The 19,054-nt window shown below is 38.1% G+C and overlaps 1 protein-coding gene across 10 annotated transcripts in view; it reads left to right on the plus strand.

The window, feature by feature from the left end:
- The window catches only part of LMO7 (LIM domain 7), a 130,256-nt gene that overhangs the window by 16,139 nt on the left and 95,063 nt on the right, over nucleotides 1-19,054 (plus strand). For all 10 annotated transcript variants that reach the window (XM_088159772.1, XM_088159755.1, XM_088159757.1 and 7 more), the window contains exon 2: nucleotides 18,780-18,850. In XM_088159772.1, coding sequence (XP_088015898.1) covers nucleotides 18,780-18,850 — 71 coding nt within the window. The remainder of the gene's footprint in view (nucleotides 1-18,779; nucleotides 18,851-19,054) is intronic.

The raw sequence follows: 19,054 nt of genomic DNA on the forward strand, positions 1-19,054 counted from the left end.
TAAGAATACTGACAAGCCTTTCAACTGTTTTGTTGGACGCCATTTAACTTTGTTTTTTTCAAAGTAATTAAATGGAAGATGGGTAATTTACTTTATTGACCCCAGATCTGTCTTTTGACATCTATTGATAAATCTAATACAAGTCACTGACAGTGACCTTTTGTGGACATATCTTTTGATAGAGATGCATATTGGTATGAATTTTGTACATCTTAAAGTGTGGCCTCAACTACTACAAATCTTTGTACAAACAAAACCTTGAAGGGCTACCTCTGATTTACTAGTTTTTGACGTTCATATTTCATTTTTGAGCTTCTGGTGCCAAGTGTCATTACCATGGAATATTTAGTCATCAGACCTTGAGGCTGTTTCAGTTTGCCAGGTTTCTGTGTGATCTCCCTGAATCCAGCAGTGGTGTTGCTCAGGATGGCTGGAAGCAGCAGTGGAACTGGAATTATCCAGGCTCAAAACTTTTCCAGCATATATAGGTATAGACAAAGGCAGGAGACCAAGGTGCAGCAAATGTGTGTCCCTAATGCAGACCTGAGGCAGGGTTATGTGAGGGCTGTGCTGGATACTCTGCCAGTGTGGGCTGGAGAGGATGTGGCAGAAACAAAAGTGGCTCTTCTCATCTTCCCACCCCACTGTTTCTCTCATGCAAACATGCACAGCACATCTTCTAGGGTTCTCTGCTTTTGTCCTGTGCTGCTTCTGTTTGCACCTCCAGCAGCAAGGAGTGTTGAGGTTTGCATGCTCTTCCTTGAGGTGGCAAAAACTTGATTTTTCTTTTTTTCTTTTAAATATGCATCTAAAGTAATACCTTGAGCAGGTGGATTCATGTGCCCGTGAGCAAAAGCAACGTAATGAAGTCCAGACCTGCTTTTACTTTGAATATTCCCTTCAAAAAAAAAAAAGAAAAAAGTTATTTTTCTTATGTGGTTCCTGGAGGTTCTTCAAAGAAAACCCTGCTGTGGTTGTAACTATTCTCTCCACTGGTACCTGCCTTATTCTCACATCACTCTGTCATTGCAGGTGCCCAGGAGGGCCCTTTGTCCTTCAGAGCTTGTAGGTCAGTTGTTTTTACTAGCTCAAGACGTCTTCCGTCAAGGAAAGGGAAAGCAGATTTTCTTTTTTTTTTTTTTAATTATTTATCTGGCTATCATGTAGTCTCTGTGGAAGTATAGAAAGTGCCAGTGGTGCACAGGCATCCTCAGCACCCCCACCCTGCACTCTCTGACCTCTGCAGGCATCTCCAGAAGTTCCAGGGTCACTAGAGAAGCACAGATGGGCCACCTCTAAGCTCTGTAACCCTAATAACCCTGCACATAAAGAGCAATCAGTTTCTTCCTCCCTACCCCCAGCAAGTGATGAGAATTAACAGACTATACAAAAGTACTGATTAAAGAATGCATTAGAGAGCATAAATTGCGTGTAGCCTTCAAATTCTAGTAAATCCTACCTCTCTGTGCTTCTACCACATTAGTTACAGAGCTTGGTGTTTGGGTTATATGTGGTAGTGTAAGTACAACTTAAAAGTTGTGCCCTTAAATGTTGGCAATTAACCTGATCTGAATAATTATAGGTACTTGTGGGGGTAATACTTGTCAGTCCCCTCCACCATGTGTATACAGCTTTTCTGTTGCTTTAACAATGCCATGTCATAGTAGGCATTACAGGTTTAAATTTCTGCTTTGACACTTAGAGTGTATGTCCTAAAATAAACTAATTTATTTGTAGAGTTTTTTTACATCTAAGTTATTGTGTGTTGCTGTAAAGTACCTAATTTCCAAAACACCACCAAAACTCACTTTGTTCTGTTTTGTGCCTTAAATCATAGAGATATGTACATGCTTAATTAAGAATTTTTACTGGGTTTGGTATTTAGATGATGAGACTGAATGGGTAATAAGTTCCTTTATATAGAAATTGCATATATGGCTCAGAGGTCATGTAGTTCATGACTGCTCTTTTGTAAAATTGGATATTCTTGTATCTAGACCATTCTTGGCATATCTATCTATCTCCATATATTTTAACCTCTTAAAAACTGTTACTTAACTTTCCTGGTTAACTTTTCCTCCCTAATGTATGCCAATCTTCTTTGCTAGGAAGTAAATCCATTAGTCCAAATTTTGCTTTGAGAAATTTGGAAAATAAGTGTTCCCTCTCATCTCTTCTTTGCAATAACTAGTCCTCCTACTCCTAAGTGTCTTTTCTTGAAGCACAATACATGAAACATCATGAACCAAACTAAGAGCAGGACACCTACTGCACCAGTACAGACTGGTGAAAAACCACTTTTAGCAGTGTTATTGCATAAAAGCATATGAGGGTGACTGACTACAAACTGACATTGTCTGTTGAAAAGAAAAGTTAACATTGCTGTGAGATGTACAGGAATATCCTAATCATATGTTTGGTTGCCCTGTCTTAAGAACAAGATTTTTCTAGCCAATCCTGATTTTTCTTGCTGGACTTTGCATCAGTGCTCCAACTTAGGACTTAAACAGGGAATTTTTTGTCTCATGCAATGTATCAGGTTGAATTTTTAAATAATATGGTGGCTGTCCATCACCTAATTTTGTTAAGAACATACTAGAGCTACTTAAAATAACTTCTCTTTGGTCCACTTTAGTACCTTATCCCAGCTGACACGTTAGAAATCTGCTCTTGAAATGTGTGGTCATCCTACTTTCATGTTATGGCCTTTTAGCTCCTTACCTAGATTGCATTTCCAGTCTGTCTTTAAATAAAATAACAAGGCCTTTTTTTCCAGTTGCCTGACTTCAGTTCATCTATAGCACACTTGCTGCTTTTCTTGTGTCAAACCAGTTTATTTGCCAAGGCAGGAAAAGAGTGTCTTTGTAGACCCAAGTGTTGCTTCCTTTCAAAAAGCTAAGTCCTTGTGTTGTTGGTGAGTCAACAATATTTAATACCCTTCTAGAAGCTAAAGTTGAGGAGAATAGTCTAAATTTTTAATTTCTAACCCTTTCCTGGTTTCTTTCTCATCACACCTCAGAAGGGGATCTTTATTATTTTTTTTCCCAGTCAATGACATCTTTCCAGCTCTTTGAGTTGAAGATAATTGTTAATGGCTTAGAGCATGCTCTAGAACAGACAAGAACTTTAATTATGCAAATTCTTCCAGGCTTTGCCATCTCAACACTTACACTCTCAGTGGTTGTTTTCCCAGTCCTACGCTTCTCTGAAGCATCTGCCAGCTCTTTAACTGAACATCATAACCATCTTTTCATTATCTGTTTATTTACTTTCATCATGCCTGCTCTGTCCTTTGTTTCTTCTTGTAGGACCATATAATTTCTGCTGTATTTTGTCTTAATTACATTTTAACTTGAATTTGCTTTTTTTTCTGTGCTAGTTGTGTGAATTTTATTCACTTCTATTGTTGTGAATTGGTTTATCAAATTTCCTGTTTAATCATGGTATACTTTGGCTTAGGCTATTCAATTTTTCATTATATTTTTTTAGCCAGAATACAAAATTAAGCTAACAATAATACTTTATTTATTCTTTTCAAGGTTATTACAGAATCTGACAGATGTTCAATCAAACCAATAAAGCCTTGAGATCACTTGCAGGATGCTGTTGGGTGGTCTCTATACAAAGAGAGCACAAGGCTTCCTCCTTAGATCATCCAAAACTCTTATTAATCAAATTTATACTTATTAATAAAATTTTTGAGTAGGAAGCTGAGGTGTTTAAACATGTCTTATTTGAAGTAGTTCCATATTTTTAAGATGTCAGTTGTAATGTTAAATCCTGCAGGACACTTGTGGTAGTCTGTATAACTCATTGTTTACCATCCTTGCTAACAGTCTAGGTATCAATTACTGGAGGTGCAGTAACATTTTGGGGGGTCTGGTTTGGTTTCCAGCAGAGGATGGTTTTGACTGGGCAAAACAAAATGTGTTACAGTGGTTTATCTGCATTATGCAGCTGCATTTACTCCAGTAAAGGTGTGAATGCAAATTTTTATATGTTTCTCTCAGCAGAAGCAAAGTATTCAAAGATTAAAAAAAAATTGACTATGCATGAAGGTGAAAATAAAGTTGTTGCATGCAGAACAATAAAAAACTCCATTAATTAATTGTGGCATTGCTTAGAAAGAACAGGTTAATGATGAAAACATACTGAAAATAACCGAACAAAACTATTTCTTATGTTTAGAACTACAAGAGGTAGGTTTGTATCATAAAGGTGAACTAGCTGATTTTAGATTAAGGTCTCTTCCCTAGTTAGACATAAAGATAAAATTAGCATTTAGTGCTGAAACACTCATTGTGCACTGTGTTGCTGTCTTTCTATTCCTTAATAAAAAGTGTTTTCTGACTGGGAGGTAGTCTGAATTCATACTGTTTATAAATATTTGATCAAGTACTTCATCATCTCTCCAGCCATGGGGAATCAGCAAGTCTGATGGAAATCATACAAGCTGTACCTTCAACTTTATTTTGAAGTGTGACAGGTGTTATGATGGGAAAGGGAGAGAAAATGTTCTTTGAGCATTTGTGATAACTACAGCACAGGTTCAAAAGTTAATCTTCAAGATAAGACCTGAGAAGAGACTTCTTATCCAAAAGGGAAAGAGAAGTTTGGAAGCAGAGAATCATGATGGGCACCCTCTCTTTCTTCTTTTCCCTCTCAAAGTGTACCTATAACTTAAAAGTGGTGTTTTCCTGCTTTGAAAAGATTGCCAACCAGTATACCATTGTTCATTCAGATTCATACTTTCACTGATGTTAATGTATGGCATATTTAGAATATTATTTCTTTCCTTACCAATACTGTCAAAATTCAGTGTAGAGTCCTAGACTTTTAGAGCTTTAGAGCTTGCTAGACTACTCTAGAATATTTTGGTGGTGAAAGTGCAACTTACAGTGGAACAAAAAAAAGCTGTCTAAGATTAGTATGAATAATTTCATAGTAGTGGTAGTCTTTGTTTTGGTATGTGCTGGGTGTTTTTGCTGGTATCTGTCACAAAAGCCTGAAACAATTCGTTCTTAGAGATGATTGTGAGCATACAGAGTGTCTAAATCCCAAAAAATCCTCAAAAACAAAGTATGTCTATTTCTGTAATAGTCAAATGATGCAGGTTATAATAAATGACAGGATGGTAGAAACATGAGGGGGAGGGAAAAAGCATGGAAACTTTGTTTCATGGTGTAAAATAAAAGTGATTTTCCTATCATATTTTTTCCCTGGATAATTGCAAATATTGAAAATTCTTATTCAGCTGAGGGCAGTGTTTTAAAGAAAAAAATTGTCAAAAATAAATTCCACTTTATAACAGCAGAGGTCAGAATGTGTCAAGAGATATGAGATCAGTTTTGCAGTGACTCCCAGGTGGTGTATGAATTCCCACTTGCTATCAACACAGGCTCTCAATCTGAGGCACCAGGCTTGGACAATACTGTCCTGCATAAGATTCATGAGTTTTTAGTAGCATGTTCATGGGTACACGCCTTAGTTAAAAAGGCATTGCATACATTTATCACTTTGGACTAATCACAAGTTAGGCTTGTGTTCAAGTTCTTCTGGAGGCACATCTCCATACGTTGTATAGTGCAAACAAAAATCTTTAGGTAACCAAGTGTTTTAAAAAGCTTTGTATATAGGCACAGGAGGAAGTGGTGCATGACATTTCTCCTTTCTGTAATGATTTCTCATGCAAGAGAACTGTTTATGAAAAGATGTGTTGCTCTCCCTATCTGTGTTTTTTACCATTTAATTATAGAGAAGGCCAGAACACCTCTGCTCTAAATATGAAAGTACTGGTATCCTCCCTCCCCACCCTGCAGATGCGGTGACATACCTGCTACGTGTCACTGTCAGACTGACGGTGCTGGGTGGGATGGACAACTAGTTTAACTCAGTGGGATAATTCCTTTGTTAGTCTGTAAATGTTGTGCAAGTCACATTTGAATGCTTCAAGTTGAAATTGTATCCAACTTCTTGTTCTAACAAATGATCTGAGTATGTATGACCAATAAAACACATGATTCTGTGATGCCCCCAAAACCAGAATTAAATCTTACATCAGAAACAGCATCAGTGCTATGAAGTATCATTCCTTTCTCTCTGGAATTTTGAACTTAAAAATCCCCAGAGACAACATTCTGCTCTGATAAAGCAGTGAACCTAATGTTAAAAGCATTTCCCAGTTTTGTTTTTTTATGGTAGAAGAAACATTTTGTTACTGAGCTTTCAATGAAAGGGTAAGAAATTTCATGTAGAAATCCCAGCCACTTACTAGACCAAGAAGAAGAAATTGGCATAACTTCATGCAACATGTATGGAGTAAAATGTTTAAATTGGGGGCAGTCTGTGCTTTGTCTGTTGCTAGGCAAAATTTCAGACATTCTTGGACTTTGCATGCCCTGGAAAACAGCTGGTCGCAGAAACCATTGTGGCTCAAACCCGAAATGCTTGAGGCATCTTGCCTATGGTAGAAGAAAATCTGTCTTCCAGAGCATAGATAATTCTGTCTGTGAAAAACTATACGAGTTACTGATGGTATTTCTCCATTCAATGCCTTGTTATTTTTAAGACAAAATAAAGTTAAGCTGAGGACAAAAAATGCCCAAAGAATATGCATCTGTTCATAATCTAAAAAGTAGTTACAAGGTACAAGCATATTAAATGAGTAAAAGAGAGTAGTCTTTCAAGACTGTTTTTATAGCTCTGGATATGTTCTTCTAGTGCAATTTGCCTGCTTGTGTGTCATAGCTTTTTTCGTGTGTGTGTTTTGTGGAGCTTTTTTAATCACTGTAGATGTATCATTAGGGGACATTATGTGAATATATGTGAACCAAGCCCACTGCTGATTGAACACTGTTTTTTCTACACAGGACTTAAGGTCAGAGTGTGTCTTTGAGAAAGGATGTATTTGCCATATGCAGATAAATTCTTCAGTACACTGCTGACTTTTTTCCCTCTGAATAACAGCAAAAAAATTTTTTCATCAACATGGAATTTTCTGATGGTATAAAAAGGTGGATATCAAGGATTCACATTTTAAATACTTAATGGGTTGAATATGGAGACTGTGATGTAAATTTTTGCCTCTCCCTTGGAGAATATAGAATTGTTTACAAAGAGTCATGAATATTTCTGCAAGGATGTCATAATAAATAAAAGCAAATTATAATTGTCTTATGTAACCTGGGAGAGATAGACTGCTTTTGACTAGTAATTAAGTCCTACCTCTGGGCAGTGTAGGTAGCAACTCTGTGTAGCTGCTATGATAGTCCATCTTATCTTGGGTTCCTCTGCACACCCAAGCAAGGAGGCAAGCACTCTGTCAAACCAGTTTGGCTCCTCAAATAATTAAATAAAAGCTGCATTTGCAGAGGAGCAGTTAAATGGCTGGAGGAAGTGTCGTGCTGGAGGTGGTTGAGTAACACTTGGGCTATGTGCAATGCTCACCCTGGATCAGAAGTGGAGTGATGATATTGAAGAAGAAAGGGGGATGGGAAGGGGGAAGTGTTAAGAGTTTGGGAGAGCAGCAGTTGTCACTCATGGCTTCCTCTTTGGACCTCTGTGCTCTTCACCTTAATTCTTTAATTGTAGTGCAGCAATTATCCCTGCGTGGGGCTGCCTGTCCCTGGCAGCTGATCGTGCATCTGCTATCCGTGGTTTTGCAAACCATGCATCAGAGATGCCTGGAGAATAAGAGCTGGCTAGTAATGCTTGGCTTAAATAAATACTCCATCAACTTCACTAAAATGTTCAGATGGGGAGGATGTGTGACAGGGCAATGTGATGCTTAAACAGGGACCTTTTCAAGTAAAAGTTAAATTGTTAGATAGTGTGAAGTCCTGATTTTTGAGGTTGTTAGTAGCCTGATCACTGATTTCTGCTAGCAATGATATTTGATTTTTTGTAAAGGCAAATATATCTCAAACAGTGAAGGATTTTGATTTTTTTTTGGGGGGGGGGAGGGGAGGGAATATATCTATAGTTATGAATAATGTGTGGTTACTATTCAGGGTGGCACTGTGCCTGCTGTGACATGGTGGAAGGGTCTTGAAGGAGGTACAGCTACAACAGGATCCTCTGAAAAGCTGAAAGCTGTGTTTAAGCCCAGGAACATGTTCATTTCAGAGTTCTCAAAGTATAAAGACACTTGACTTGCTACTTGTTCACCAAATATTCCCTTATATTTAAATGCTCTGAAAGGGCATCACTCGTTTTTTGGCACTCTTAAAACACATAATCAGTGACAAGTGGTGGTCAGCAAAACTTGCTAAGCCAGAACTTCTTTTATTCCTTTGTCCAGACTGATACTCTGCCTCCTCTAGTTGTTCTCCTGTCATCTTTTCAATTGCACGCCATCCTTTTGTGGCTCCCTTGGACTTCAATTTCCTCCACAGCCATTCTTCCTCCTCTGACTGCAATTATTTAATTTCTTTGCCAGGGGCGATTTCTTTCATCTTCTGCCAAGGAGAAGGGCTGCACAGCAGCAGGGAGCCGGTGGTCATGTGTCGTACGAGATGTCTCCCATTAGATGGTGCTGTGCAGCAGCGCCAATGGCCTCTGCTGGGATACAGGAGCTTACCTGGAGTGCAGCATCCCCACGAGCCTTGGGAAGGGCAGCATTCGAAAGCCTTGCTCCCAGTGTAGTAACTTGGTCCATGCGCAGTGCTTTTCAAATAGCCCGATATAATTAGTTGTATGTGTTTTATATCCCTTTCAACTCCATATTTTAAAAGTTCCTAAAAAACAGCCAGGAAAATCCTGAAATAATTTTTTTCTTGGTGTCACTGTTCTATGTAGCTTCTCTTACTGCTTAGCTACTCTCATATTATTAAATGTAGTTTAGAAAGCCCCCAGCTACCAAACAGGAGCTTTGCAATCTTGCTTTTCTTTTTATTTAGACAGATCAGATCAGTGGAGTTCTTTTAAGCTAACCCTTCCTCCCAAGTTATTCATATTTCAAAGAGGATAGTATTTCTCCACCTGAAGTCAGCATTGATTTCAGTGACTTCCACCTGATTCTTTATTTCTCCATAACTGCTACTAGATAACATTGAAATTTCTAAACTGCATTGTTTAAGATCTGCAGTTAATGCCAAGTGCCATAGTTTACTGGGAAGTGATGTTCTGACTACTTTTCCAGGATCTGTACATGACACTAATTGCCTTTACAGTGTCTTTGACCCTGTTAAATGTTTGTTTCCGCACAATTTCTTTTTTCACTGTCCATCTGTTTCCTTGTTAATGAGCTAAGAGATGCTCGTGAAATGGCTTGGAAACCAGTGTGTGTAGGAGAGAGAGATGTAAAAGTCAGGGGATGTGGGGACAGGAGGGAAGATGCACAGAGAAGGCTGTTGGTTCCCTGAACCCCATGTGCAAGTGAACGGATGCAGTGTGAGAGAGAGGGGGAGTGCTGGTGAATGCTTGGGGCTGGAGGGGACTCAATGCATGTCTCGGTATGTATGCTGCTCAAAATACTGCTTCCAGTAAAGGCTGAAAATTTTCAAAAGATTGACAAATCTCTAGTAATAACAAGAAACTACTTTCATGCACGAATAACCTTGTTAAACATAGGAAAACAATTGTATCTAAAGCATTTCCCCTTTGTGTGAATTTTTTTATCTAATGCCTTTTTTCCTCCTCCTGCTGAATGTCATTTCAAGACCTTGTGGTTAGCTTCCTGGTTTGCTCATGGCACCAGTGCTGATCTCTGGAGAAGCATGGAGAAATATTTAAAATACATGAAAAATCAAAGTATTGAGTACACCCAGGATCAAGGAGGTCAATTTGTAAGAGAGAATTGTAATCTAGGGCAGAAGCATGCTCTGTTCTTGGCCATTTCATCTATATCTCTGCATGTGTCTGCCCCTGATATAAATAATCCCAAGAGACCCACTTGCAAATAGCACCAGAGTTTTAGCATGTTTTTCTTAATCAGCGTAAGCAAATATACTGTTTTATTTAAGGTCCTTCCTGTAAAAATAGATGCCACTGGATTGAGAGCCTGTATTGAAATTTTCAGCATAGACTCCAATCTGGAATTATAATAGTAGTAAAACTGAATTTAGGAAATAAAAACATCCAAAAGCTTTTTACAGTTTGCATTTATCTTTTGTTCTAAATGAGCAATACCAAATATTTAGAAATTCAATTGTGGTGAAAGGGAGACAATATTTAAAATACCAAATATAAAATAATAAATTAAAATGTAAGATGAATTTTTTTTTATTACATCTACAGCAAAAAGTCTAAGCTGGTATTTGCTTTAGTCCTTTTTTTATGTTTGCCCTAGACAAATATAATTTTTATTATAATAACATTTTTTCTGTTAATATTGCAAGTAATGCCTCTATTTGCATTGAAGCTTTTTAAAACAATCTCATTTTTTTTTGTTGTTCCCCTGAAAGAAAAATGCTGCAGTTGTCATAGGCTTTTTTTCCACCACAATCCCCCCACCTTCTTTAGCAAAAGAAATTTGCCAAATTTCTTTTACAGACAGGTTTTACATAGAGGCTTTTGGGGTGGAATTTTTTATTATTGCTGTCTGAACTTACAGTTCTTCATGAAGGCAAGTGCCTCCCTGTCCCGTTGGTCACATACTGCCTGGCTGCCAGGGCGCTGGATCTCTGGGTATGCCAAGCCTCTCAAGAATCTGCACAAAATCAGAGTGTTTTCTTTTTGTGGTCTCCAGCATGCTCCAGCAACCCTCTGTGATGCTTGGACCTTCTATTTCAGTTGATATGCTTATTTTTGGGGAGAGGGAGAGGTGGTGGGATTTGTGTGAAGGAGTTACGTGGAGATGGGGTTGGGTTTTATTAATATATATTTAGTACTATATTGAAACACAAATAGCCTGAATGATTGCAGGACACGTCATCAATGCAGACCCTTCCCATGGGCACGAGGAAGACAGTGGGAATAGAGGCTCTGGTGCAATTTCAGGACAGCAGGAAGATCATGGCTTTCTCCTGTGACTGGAATGCTCAGCCAGCCATACAAAGCTTTGTGTGTCTTAAGTCTTCTCCCAAGCCCTCTTTTCTAAGCTGTTTTGTTGGTGATACTCTTCTGGTATTTTTTGTTTCAACACCTGGAGGGAGATATTGAGAACATACTGATAATTTGTCAGTACAAGTTTTTTGTGGCCCTGGTGGACACTATACAGGATGTAGCTATGCATGTATTCATTTATCCAGCTGCAACAGCTATGAATGGATTTGTCTCTTGATTGCTTATCCCCCAGCTTGGAAAGGTTTTAACAACTTGAGGTCAACAACTAGTGCAGTGCTGAACATGTAGATATTTCAGAAAAAAGAATAAGAAATGGTGTATGGAGTGACTGACTTTTACAATGGGCAAGTTCAAAATCTGGCTAGCATGAGAGCACATATATTATAAAACATGATTATTAAAAGACATCTAAGTAGTGAAATTAGAATTTCTCCATGTAATTTCTTCTGTTAACTCAGTTGATGACTTTTCTCGAAGCCATTCCTTCATAATTCTTGTTCCCTGGGTATGTTTAACTATTTTCTCTGTCAGAAAAAAAGCACTGAAGTCTAGTACAGCACTGTTTTACTGTGAATTAGTTGAAAAAGACAACTTTCAATAAAACAGGTTTGTACATACTTCTGGTATTCAGTGCGTGCTTTTTGCTTATTTCAGGGGTGAACAGAATGTTTGGATGTTTGTTTCTCCATGACTGCTTTATTATTTTCTCTGTTTAATAAGGAACATTTATGGTTAAGAGGCCCAATGCCACCATTCTTTTACCACAAACTACTAAACTAGGATGGAGCTCAACTGGAAATTTTTAAAATATTAATTAAAATACTAATGTTAGTATTAAAATATTAATATTAGTATTTTGTTTTCTTGGGAAGGTGAATAAAACCCCACTTTTATTTAACTGAAATTATTTGTGAGTACATATGAGAAAATATGTGGTTAAAGTTGTAATCAGCATGCATCACTGAAGGTGGCAGCTCTAGAGCTTGTGTGCATTTAAACAGGATTTACAGAATTAATAGTTTCCCAAGAAATCAGATGTGGCTATGTAATTAAAAATAAAATGTCAATGATTTCTTATTTTTTGGAGATGTCTACTCATTCAGACTTCACTCTGCATTGGCAAGCTTTGCATTACTGGAACGCCTACCTCTAGTTGATGCTGCCTATATCTGCACATACAGTAACACTTCTTTGTCACACAAAGCAATGTGTGGTGGTTTTCCTAGTTTGACACCTGTCAGTACAGTCATCAGGATAAATGACAGTAGGCTTATTAATCTTGTTTTCCTTTGTAGGATGATCTTGTTTGTGGGGGGGAAAAGCCTGACAGAGTTGATTGATCCCAAATGTTTATCCCTGGTCTCTCTGCAGCATTGTTACACCAAGCCAGGCGTTCTGTGAACCATTGGAAGGAAAACTTTGCTTTCATCCTTCAGGTTGTGTTTCTACATGTGGTTTGACAGAAAAGCTGAAACGAGCTGAGTATAAGCATCTGATGAGCAGAGATCTGTGATTTTCACACCTACTATACCAGTAATCTTTGTCTGTCTTGCTCACCCCTTATTGTTTTCCTTCATATTTAATAAGAATGTAGCTGTATGTTATTTCAGGAGTCTTGGTATGTTTGTTCAGAAGGCATACCACAATAAGACCCCATTATTATGTTGATGATAGAAAATAACAGTTAAGACTTTTTTTCAATAATGGACCATTTCCTTTTATAAATATCTGTTCTGGTTTGCTATCAAAGGCAGTTTGGGCTGAAGACTGAAAAATCTCTACATTCTCTGAAATGTAATGATGCCTAGGGATTTGGGGTATGGGGTTAAACAGGGGACTACAGCCTTGCATTGAGACTTGCATGAGAGTGAATTATTCCAATTGAAAAACATTACTGTTGTGGAGATTAAGAGGAACATTCACATGGTCCAGCATAACTCCATGATCAATGGCAAAAATATTCATCTCCTTCCCCCTTCTTACTTTTGCTGTTCAGTTAGATAATACAACACATTTATTTGTAGATATTTTTCTTAATCCAGCCATCCCAGTTCTTTTCCTCAATGGAATCATGCCTGTCATGGATTTTAGCCATGAGGTGTGGGGATCTGAAATTAAGAGCTTTTTTTTGTAGAAACCTAGGTCTTGCTCTTGACTCTTGTGCAGTTTTTAGGTTGGGCAGTGTCATTGTTTTATTGCTGGGGAGCTGACTGGGAGAGCCTCTGTGGGTACCAGCTTCTTGAGCACTTGTTGACAGACCCCTCAGGAGTTTGTTGGACTGTGAATTAAATTATTGATAGAAGGGAAGGTAGCAGCAGTGATGCCAGGTCCAAAGCAGCCAATGTCATTGTGGGAAAAATGCTGCTATCTGCATTCAGAAATGAAATGCCAGTAGTATTTTCCTGTGGATGGGAGCTACGAATTCCCACTCTTTCTGTACATTTTCCTGGGGCTCAAAATTCAGGGAGACAGATCCTGCTGGCCTCAAAACTTAGTTGCTCTTTTCTACTGCTTGACCTTGAGAAATCTAGTCATTGCTATGGTTGGACCGTTTGCTGCAATGTCAAAACTTTTCTACCCCAATGGCTGATTTTGAACTTGTGTTCAGGATTGTGTACAGCAACCCTTTAAATGTAGCTCCTACCACTCTATTTTCTCTCACCTTTTGAGACAGATTTGGATAAGGCAAATTACTACAGGAGAAAATTGAGGCAATGCTATGGCTTTTTTGGTTTAGTTTGGTTTTTTTGGTTTTTTTTTTTTTTTTTTAAAGAGGGAGGAGATTTAAAAACTTGGGAGGAGAAGACTGTGAATGCCAGACAACAGAAGCTATTTACTTCAAAGCATAATGACATCATTTTCTGGTAGCTACCGCACATGCTGTTCAAAGATAAGGTCATGTACTGCATGGCATTTAAATGGGACTGCAAATAACCATGAAAAAGGGAGGTAGGACTTTGGGTAGTACATCTGAATGCAGGGGAGGGAAAAATCCTTACTGCCTTTTTTACTTCTTTTTTTGATGTTGCTCTTTTGTGATGGACATGAAAAATCTGTCAAGCTGAGGTATAAAATGTTTTGACAATTGGTTATAAAACGCAGTGGACTCAAAATACGACTTTGAAAATATGTTGTGAATCTACTTCCAGACCTAATCATGCTGTACAGATTCCAGCACACTGGGAGTTGCCTGCATGCTTGCTTGTTGGCTGGGGTGTAGCTTATCTCCTAATTCATCTTGCAGGAACAGTACCATTCTGCATGAAGGTAGTTATAGCCAAAGGAGCACTGTAAATGGAGGAATGCAACATGGGGTTATTTAAAGACAAAGCCATTTGCCAGGTAGTCTGATCCAGATTTTTGGTAATGGGTAGGGAGGAGAAAGGCCATTGTTAAGGTAGGAATTCAGACATTCATGTGGACATGAGGTGATCTGCTCAGGCAGGCATTTTGACAGGAACTGCTGGCAGGTGTAGCCAAAATTCTGTACTGGGGATGGCACCATTGCATCATTGTCCCAGTTCCCTGCAGAAGACAGCCAGTCCTCTCTTCAGCATGCAAAATTTGTCTTTTCTTGCTGCAGGCTGAGCTGGGGACCTGAAATTGATAAATCAGTGTTGATCAGATTAATTGCCCTCTGAGTAATTGTTTGCCCCATGAGATCCTGGCACAAGCCTGCCTTTAGGTAGTTGCTACCATGTGTGGTTCAATATCTTGAATCTTCCTTCCATCTCTAACCTACATCCTTGTATCAGGGAGCTGTGTGCTTCCAGCTGATGCAACCAGCATTTCTCTCAAACTGATGCACAGGCACCTTGCATGGTTTGAGGTGGTGTAGTCTAAAGGGAGGGTGGCAGAGGAGCTCTGAATGAGGTGGAGAGAGCAGGCTGGATGGTGAGTACCTGTGCCAAGGCATCGCTGAGATTGCAGGCTGGGTGTGGTCCAGCACTGGCTCCTTGTCTCTGGGCAGCCAGTGCTGTTGTGATGGAGAACTGGTCAGCCAGCATGCCTGGGTATGTGGTATGATTCTTGCATTGGATGGGGAGAGTCTGGCTTGGCTGTTTCCATCACAGCAAAGTTAAATTGAGAAACCTGCCAGTCGCTTCACTTTGAATTTCATGTGGTGGTAAATATCAACTGGCCTGTGGTAGAGCTGCCTTTTTGGTAAAGCCATTCAAACCTGTGTAAATCATGGAAACAACTTGATAGGAACTCCCTTAGCATTTTTTTCTATTAACACTGAAAGAAATCTTTTAACTTTGGATAGATTGTAAGGCAAAGAAGCCCTACCTTATGATCAGCTATGTTTGGTCTCCAGTATAGCAAGCCAAAGAAATGTACTCAATGATTATTTTGGTACTTAGGCATATAATCAGCATATTCTGTGCTATGTATTTTTTGTTCAGTCCGTGGTAATTTTGATGTCATGCCATGCTCAGAATGGTCGATCTTTGGTTATTTCTTCTTGATTTGTCTCCTACAGGAATCACAGCAAACTTGAAAATAAACTAGCCCTCTGTGTGTAAGCATTTTGAAAATGCCTAGATTTAAATAAAGACTTGATTTGCATACTGTTTGAAGAAAATGGGTTGGACCTGGCATTTGCAAATTACCAAAGTATTAGGAGATGCTGTCTTTCAAAAAAAATTTAGCTGTTTTATAGCAGCAATTAAATTTGATTTTATGATATAGCCTTTAATTATGTCATTGCTCTCATTCTGTCAGAAAAGCAGTGATTGAAGCAAAGTATATTCAGCTAAATGGAGGAGAGAAAAGAGACATAATTTGGAAAGAGATGTTGTTCAAAGATGGATAGAAATCACTTTTGTAAGGTATTTTCTTTATTAATTGGTTGCTCACATGGCTAAGTGGTTGAAAAATTGTCCAAAATCAATTATGCCTATTACATAATAGTACCACACCCAGTATAAGCAGTTTTTGTGAACAAACAGTGACTCAGAAATCACAGACATAGTTTGAAGATGTAATATCTTGGGGTGGGATTCATTTTGTCTTAGGTTCTTTAAAGCCAGGGAACTCTGAGCCAATCTGTGTCTTTGCATTTTTTTAATGATACCTGGTTCCTGGGTAGGCTAGCTTGGTTACAGCTGAGCTTGAAGTTCTGCACTGGCAATAAGCCAAATGTTAGTCCGTAATGAGAAAAGTCCTCAGTCTCTATACAAAAGCAGATTTTAAAATGGAGCACTTACTGACGTGACATCAACAAATTCAAGTTGTTGTGTAACTTGGAAAACATCTTGGTTTCAAGGAGCAGTGTGAAATTGTTCTTTGAGAATACCTTCTAATGACTTAATTATTAGTTATCCTTTGAACATCAATATTAATGAAACATAACTTGGCAGAACCAAAGCTTTTATTTTAATATCAACAAACCACGTAGTTGTCAAAATCAGTGGGTCACAAGATCAGTCTGACAGCTCCATCCTGTATAGCAAATCAGTGTTGATTGCTGCAGCAGCTGCACAAATAACTTAGTCAAAATGCTTCCAGTGTAATGTCTTCTAATGTAATTTTAAGAGGTCAGAAAGTGTAATAGAGGAATTTACAGCCCTGTGCTCAAGTTAGACTCTTGCTGTTTAAGGAAACAGGATTATGCACTGCAGTGTGGTGTTCTTGTGTTCTGGAGGGGCTGCTCTGAAGTTTAACTTGTCTTCACTGAAAGTTGAAGAACTTTCAGTGGCACATACTCATTGTCCTCCTCTGAATGATTTTTGAGGAGTGTGAGCCTTAGCTACATACTGAAATAAAAAAAAAGGAGGAATTTCATTGTGAAGGTTGGTTGTGGGTATAGAAGACATTGCAGGTTTGGGATGGGCCCAGCTCTTGTTGAAGGAAGCACCTCATCATCTATTGCATGCATGACTTGCATGTAAACTCTCAGTAAACCCAAACATTTCCACTGTGTAGTCCTGTAGTGACAACTCCAAAATGAGAACAATTTTAGGATTCTTAAGAATTGATTGGTGTTTGAAACATAGCTGTAAACCTAGACTCCAGTCCTACAACCCTTATTACAGTAGAGTTCTAATGTATGACATGCAAATGTCAAGTTTCTAACTTGCAGAATGAAGGGCCTAATTTTAAACTAGGTACTCTTATTCCTCATATTCCCTATAACCTAGGGAACATAAATATTTATTTTTAAATTTCAATGCTATGATGTTACATTGGATAGCTTCCTCAAAATCATCATTAAGTATATAGGTTTGGAAACAAAATACCATACCATATATACGAGATAAGGGTAATTTTCAGATTCTGTGTTTTCAAGTGATTATTGACAATTATATTTCTAAGATACAACTTCTAGTTTTCTGTAGAACAGGCTGTTGTTATATGAATATTGTATAAAGTGCAGTTCTTCTAGGGGAATCACTATCATCCTTTCTTTCCCTGAATTTTGAAATTTTTATCATCTTGAGTTGGTGTGCCATCATTCATTTTCTGTCACTATTTGTTACATTTTAGAAAAAACCTTAAAAGAAAAGAAGATTTTTGTAATATCTAATTTTCTTCCTAAAAGGAAGATTTAACTTACAGTATTTGATTTAAAAGAACACCTATGTTAAAGCTAATTACTTAATTTGTAGGATTTTAGGTGTTAGTGTACATCCTTCTTGGAATTTATAAGAAAATGATAGGGTAATAATGTAATAATTCAACAGATCCTAAATGAGCTTCAGCTTCTCTTTTGCTCTTTTTACCAAGCACAAGTCATTTTTTTCAGTACTAATTTCCTTAATTACTGTGGTAAGCAGTAGCTTTGCTCTGGATGCATGCAGGTTCCACAGCACTTTAATTGTGTGCCTGAAATCCTGCACAGGATTGAGTATGGTCAGGATCCCCAAAGGGCGGTTCATAATTAGTGGTGCCTGAACATGGTGACCTCTAAGCTCAAATAAATACAATTCCTAGTATTTAATTTCCCAGCTGGCATAAAACCTCTCTTTTGGACTGATGGCAGAATTTTTTGACTTGCATGCAGATTATTAACCTGGGGGTTCAGAAGAAATCTGCCAAATTTGTTCCCTGCAGGGAATTTAGGCACAGGGGGGATCTACTAGCGGTTCTAAGTGAGTATAGGCTGGAGCAATGCTTTGGTGTTTTGGGGTCTTTTTTGAAAACTACATTGCTGAAAACTTGTAGTTAATTCTTTTGGTATCTTAAGACCTTTCTAAGACATTGTTCTTGTTCACTGCTTTTTCACTCTGAATATACAAAGGAGTCCCATTAATATAGTCCTGCCACTTGCCAAGAAATGGGAATTTATGTGCACATGGTAATGCAGACTTGGAGTGGTTCTTCAGTCACACTGCCTTAGGTGCAAGTGGCACCAAAAAAGCCCGCTATTAAAATATTTTGTGCTAGATATCATGGGTATACATGCTGTAGCATGAAGTAGGAGATAAAAGACTTTCTCTCTCTTTTGCATTTCTGTTTGAAATTTCTTCTATGATTTTCAATGTGACTGATATTGCTTTAGAAAATAATAAGTATTCCCACAAATTTAGCTGAAGATTGACTTACACTAGAGGAAACTGTTTTAAGATGTTGGATCAGACTTCTTTTGAGGCATAAAGAACTGACTTGTAAATACTTGCTTCTTTGAAATTAATATAAGAAAATAATAGTATGAACTAAATGTTAAATCAAGGTTTGTTGGTTTGTTTGTTTTTCTAATTACTACTAAGATTCTCTTGCTAGTCCTGATTTTGTCTGTGGGTCCAATTAACTCTCAACTCTTATTCTTCTAGGCAGTTACTGGGCAAAGCTTTGGAACCAAAGACTTTCGAGCAGCTCTAGAAAATGGAGTCCTGTTGTGCGAGTGAGTATTGACTTACCTGTATAAAAACCCTTCAGGTTAACATCAGCTGGCCTCCTTCCTTCCTGGCCTCTGAATTTTTTTATTAATTTTTTTAAGTAACAGAAGTATTTTGTAGTAAATAATTTTAAAATTTTTTAAAATACCTGTTGTTTGTCATGGGAAGTAAAAGCAGCTTTTGGACATACTCTCTCCAGATCCACATGT

This window comes from Sturnus vulgaris, chromosome 2 (assembly GCF_052056855.1).
Source record: "Sturnus vulgaris isolate bStuVul1 chromosome 2, bStuVul1.hap1, whole genome shotgun sequence".
Lineage (NCBI taxonomy): Eukaryota > Metazoa > Chordata > Aves > Passeriformes > Sturnidae > Sturnus > Sturnus vulgaris.